The 5,365-nt window shown below is 46.5% G+C and overlaps 1 protein-coding gene across 2 annotated transcripts; it reads left to right on the top strand.

Moving 5' to 3' along the window:
• The first annotated feature begins 650 nt into the window (after nt 1-650).
• On the top strand, nt 651-4,154 carry LOC123181806 (leucine-rich repeat receptor protein kinase HPCA1). Of its 2 annotated transcripts, none has more exons than XM_044594185.1 (7): nt 651-1,307; nt 1,442-1,662; nt 2,115-2,241; nt 2,325-2,390; nt 2,471-2,654; nt 2,907-3,039; nt 3,619-4,154. In XM_044594185.1, exons 1-7 carry the CDS (start codon nt 1,157-1,159, stop codon nt 3,865-3,867), a joined length of 1,131 nt encoding a protein of 376 aa, XP_044450120.1. In that variant the 5' UTR covers nt 651-1,156; the 3' UTR covers nt 3,868-4,154. The 2 variants fall into 2 exon arrangements, with proteins under 2 accessions (XP_044450120.1, XP_044450119.1); XM_044594184.1 differs by having other exon boundaries at nt 658-1,307; nt 2,319-2,390.
• The last annotated feature ends 1,211 nt before the right edge of the window (nt 4,155-5,365 follow it).

Raw genomic sequence — 5,365 nt, 5'->3', positions numbered from 1 at the left:
TTGGGCGCTTTGCCGACCCAAATGCAAAACTGGGCGGACCCCGGGCGGGCGGCCGACCCAAACGGACAAAAAGCGGACAAATGCGCCGTCCGTTTGGGTCGCCCCATTGGAGTTGCTCTAAGCCCAAGCTTGTCCCTTCCCAGCCTTCGGGCTCAAAACTTAGGCCCAGGCTCGGTCCGTGGACAAGGCCGGGCCGACCGGACGGGGTTTCCCATGACCAGGTATACTCGGTGAAAATCTTCTAAAAAGAAGGGATACTCGATGAAAACGATTGGAGATGGCCTCCTACGGAGCAAGCAGACTCCCCTCCTTTCCTTGCTTGTACTAGAAAGTGGGAACCAACCACCGCACTCTCTCTCCTTTTACCCTTTTTGCTCCCGCTCCATCTCGTCCCGAGATGCTTTTCAGCTCGCTCTCCGCTTCTTCCCGGCGAAATGCATCAGCACCACGTACGCACGGCACCACCCATGTCCATGTCCATGTCCATGTAGTAGGAGAGAGCAGAGGACGGTGAAAGAAAGATTCCAACGCAGCAAGCTTCTCTCTCTACACCAGCACACGCACAGCGGGACGGCCGGGCCCTACAGTCACGCACAGCACACGCCCCCCGACACGCGCACACACACATGGGGTGGGGGTGCGGGTGGGGGGAGCCTGGCGATGGCGCAAGAGGGAGGGCCGTCCCCTCTCCTTTGACAAAAGGGGCGGCCGCCGCAGGGATGGAGGGAGGGATCCAACGATTTGCCATGTGCAGCGCCTCCCCTACACCACCACACACCGCAGCTAGCACCCTATCCATCACCCTCTTCCTCCCCTTCTTGCTTCTTCTTGATTGATCGCCCACGCCCGGTCCACCCTTCTTCTTGGTCCTGCCCCTAGCCCTACAGCTTAGATGCGTGCATATGTAGCTGCATTGCCCAATTGAGGCGCCAATTCGGAGAAAGATATCGCTGCCGCATTCATGCGTGCCGGAGCTATACCACCCACCGATTTGGGGGTAGGTGAGGACCAGTGTTCGCTTCGGGTTTAGATTTGGGAGCGCTGCTTCGCTTGACCATTTCTCAAGTGCAACGCTGCTGCTGCTTACCCCGACACAAGGAAGGAAAAGGGAATCCCCCCTCCACGACTTTGCTGATTCGATGTCACGGGCATCCGGATGTCATTGCCGATCGCCGCCATAGTCGGCATTGCCGCCGGTGGCGCCGCCTTGCTCGTCTTGGTGGCCGTGGTGATCGCGCTCTGGTGCCGGGCGCGCGCGCGGCGTAACAGGACCTCCGACACCGGCTCCTCGGATCCTTCCACCCTAGGTGAATTGCGGTTGCTGTTCCGTGCACCGTCCTTGGATGGCAATGCTGCTGCTGCTGCTGCTGCTTTCTTTCTCCGGCAAAATTTCCAGCTCTGCTCTGCTAACGCGACGTTTGTGTGTTGCTGGTGGCATCAGTGGAGTGGGGCAAGGGGGGGCGAAGTTCCTCGGCGCCGGAGCGTCAGGGCGCGAGACAGTTCTCTCTCGAGGAGCTGGCGCAGGCGACCAATAACTTCAGCGAGGCCAACTTGGTTGGCGCCGGGAGCTTTGGCCTGGTGTACAAGGGGTTGCTTTTTGATGGTTCAGTCGTGGCCATCAAGAGGCGCATGGGAGCACCAAGGCTGGAGTTTTCCGACGAGGTAAACTATTTAGATGCAACTGCAAATGCAGGGACATTGTTGTTCTTGTAAGGATACAGTATAATTTACCTCCATTCTGCCATGCTTGTGACCAGAGAAAATCTGGTCTCCTGAATTTTATGTCTGACTGTTTCGTCATACCGTGTCGAAGTTTCTGGTTTTGATGTTCTATGTGATGCTGACTTGAGAATTAAGTGTCTTGAATTACATTGGATACGACAGTTAACGGCATTGCCTAAATTGTGCCGTATTTATGGTCAGATAGTGAACATTTTAGTGGAGTGACTTATTTGTGGGGTAAGTTTGGAAGATCTGTCTCTTGTCCATTATTGTTGTTGTTTGCTATTGAAAAAAACTTGCCTCAATTAGACAGGGACAGCTAAATAAATGCGTCTGTTGCGGCCTAATAAATTTGGCATTCTTAACTTCTTTGGCGTCCTTGCATTATGCAGGTTAGGAGGCTTTCAGAGATATGTCATCGGAACATCGTAACTCTGATTGGTTATTGCCAGGAAGGAGGTCTACAAATGCTAGTGTTTGAGTACTCACCCAATGGCAATGTCTGTAGCCATCTATATGGTAATATTTGGTTATCGTCAGAAATTAGATTGTGGCTTCTTTTTTTTTCTTTTCTGAAACCTTACACCTTTTGCTAGATTCAGGGAAAGGCTCCATGACACGGCTTGAGTTCAAACAGAGGCTAGCAATAGCCATTGGTGCAGCTAAAGGTAGTACAACTATGAGATGTCGCCTTTTTTTCTGTTATGAATTTATAAAATAGCAAGTATAACTGCAGTTTGACTTGCAGGTCTGAATCATCTGCATAGTCTTATGCCTCCTTTGATCCACAAGAACTTCAAGACGAGCAATGTACTGGTCGATGAGAATTTTATTGCGAAGGTGGCTGATGCTGGACTTTTTAGGTTACTTAGAGGACATGAAGATGTCGGGTCATCGCATGGGTTTAGCAGCAGTGTCTACCAGGATCCCGAGTAAGTTCAAGTACCATATCCTTTTATCTTCTGTTTTTCAGACCAGGCAACAAATATGTAGACTGCCATGTCGCCGATGGAGATTGATATGTTCGAAAAGCTTGTGCACGAAATGTATCATTCAGTTTCATTTTTAGGAAAAATGTCATCTAGTTGTATTGTTGTTGTGTCTTTCAATTGTGGGATGATCAGTCTAATCCTCTCTGTAATAATCCTTGTGACTCATAACGCATTGTGCATGTTTGTTCTTAGAGCACACTCGGTGGCGCAGTTTTCTGAAAGCAGCGACGTCTACAGCTTTGGAGTGTTTCTTTTGGAGCTAATTACTGGAAGAGAAGCTGCTAGCTTGCAACCTCCAGAATCCAGAGAATCTCTGGCCCACTGGGTAATTTCCTTTGGCATGTAGCTGTAAGCTGCCTAGAGAAAATGCTATGAATTTTTACTGCCTCTCTGAAAGAAGTCTTCAGCAAGCAAAATGACAGCCTATGATTTTTAGCAAGTTGACAGACTACCTATGATTTATTGATTTTGTGAACCTTCTGCTGCCTTTTTTGTTAGGAGAAAGGATGGAATCTTTGATTCACTGTTCCAATGATTAACCTATGATCAGGTTGTGTGCACATTGACAAAATGTAACTATGTTGCCTTGCTAAAGCAATGGAGCGTAGATTTTGCCAACTCACTAACAGCTAGAAAATATCTGTCTAGAAACAGTTTCACTCCTTTTGCTGTGATGAAAACATATATGTCACATTCAGTAAGATTGCTTGAATTCTTCTTCATTTTATGTTAAATAGTAGTCCTTGACGTTTGATATGCTATTTTCCTACCTTGATTGAGATATAACTTTATAAAAAAAGTCGTCAAAACAACTATAAAGAGAATTGATGTTGCTTGTGCACCATTTGATTAGACAGTATATCCTAACATCCCACTGACAGGCATTTTGTTGTCTTTTTGAAAGCTGGAAGCACATTTCAGTTCAAATGAACTGATTGACCCAAGGTTAGGTGGCGGTTTCACGACAGAAGGTATGAAAGAATTTGTTGGGCTTGCTTTCCAGTGTCTGAACCCGTCCTCCAGAAGGCGGCCGAAGATGAGGCTGGTTGCGGCTGAACTAGACCGTATTCTCGAGACGGAGATGTCTCTAACAACGATTATGGGCGACGGAACCGCCATCATCACCCTTGGGAGCCAACTATTTACATCGTAAAGACAGAGATTGATTGCATGTCTGTTATTTGATGACATGATGATTGTTTTTTTAGAGTCCAGCAGCTGTTGTTTATGATAAGTTGTACAGGCTCTGCATTGTAGCGAATTACCATGTATGGTTGTTTTTTAAGCTTATCATGGTTGTTATATTCTGTAAGGTAGGTGAGAAGAAATAGATCTGTATGTATCTTTCTTTTTCTTCCTCATATTTGTCACTCGACGAATTGTATGTAATTTTCAGATCATTTGCTGTTTTGATGTTGTAATCCCTGAGAGCACTATCAATTTGAGTTCCTGTGCTAAGTTGGTACCATATTAACTTCCTACTAGTTGACAGCTACTGTAATTGCCAGCGGTTGCATTGCTCATACAATGTAGCACTTTCCTAATCTTGGTTAGATCCTGACAGGGACACATTGTTTCAAGCCTCCCAATTGCCATGATACAATCTCTAACCTTCACTGCCTAGCAAAACCTTTGATTAGCTATGTTACCGCTTGCTCAGCCCCTCTTGTAGTGTTGCTAGTTGCAGGTGCAGGGTTTTCCATGTGACAACATGGATATCTTATCATTATTATCATGCTTAATTGTTAAACTTGATTATATACCTGACTAAGGGTGGAAGGCTCAGTCATATGCCCTGGTGATTTTTTCCACTCTGGTCAACCCCTAGTTTTCGTAGTTTTGGCTATTATGTTCATTGATGAGCACATTCTACCATGTGTGGGGTATTACGGGATCCCCTTGAGCTCCTTTATCTAGCGTTGAACTCTTCCAGAAGGCCCAACATTGGTACTAAAATTTGCAAACATAAAACTTGCATAGAGGGTCACCCCCTCCAGATATTTTCAAAATAACTTGGGCCAGCGCCCGAGAAAAGCGTTGATCCGCAAAAGGCAGTGTGCGGAGGCACCCCCGGGAAACCGGGCTTGGCTAAATGTAAGCTTTTCCATCCGGCTGGGACCGGGTCTAGAGATACGTTCGGCTCTGATCCGGATGTCAACTCGTCGAGAGGTCTTTTGGGTCAGTTTGACATTAGCTATTGACAATTGTTAACTCTGAACTCCTGGAACGTAGTGTGTTCTTACACGGTGGCTCTCATAGGCTTGAACTTGGAGGAACGGGTTATGCATGAGGATTATATAGTGCACAGTTGGAGCATCCTTGTAGGTTTAATTCCTTCCAGAAAGTCATGTCCATGGACCACGGTTACGGAAGACTTGGAAATTTATAATGTCAGGCGTAGACAATTTAACTAATAACAAAATCTTACTCAAACGTGTGCTTACCGTGATTGTTTCTTCTTTTGGGTATGCAAACAAAAAGACGACACGGTGGGGTTATAAATTATTCGTAGTCAGGGGTTCAGGATCACTTCTTGATCAACTAGTTTGTGCCCCCTTTTTCGTAAGTTGGTCTCATCTTATTCTAGTATTCGTAGGAATAGTTGGTTTATACTGCTTAGCTGCTTGCTGCAATGTCTAACACTTGTCAAT

Source organism: Triticum aestivum, chromosome 1D (assembly GCF_018294505.1).
Source record: "Triticum aestivum cultivar Chinese Spring chromosome 1D, IWGSC CS RefSeq v2.1, whole genome shotgun sequence".
In the NCBI taxonomy this organism is placed as follows: domain Eukaryota; kingdom Viridiplantae; phylum Streptophyta; class Magnoliopsida; order Poales; family Poaceae; genus Triticum; species Triticum aestivum.
The sequence above is the reverse complement of the archived record's forward strand: the minus strand, read 5'-3'. Positions and strand labels throughout refer to the sequence as shown.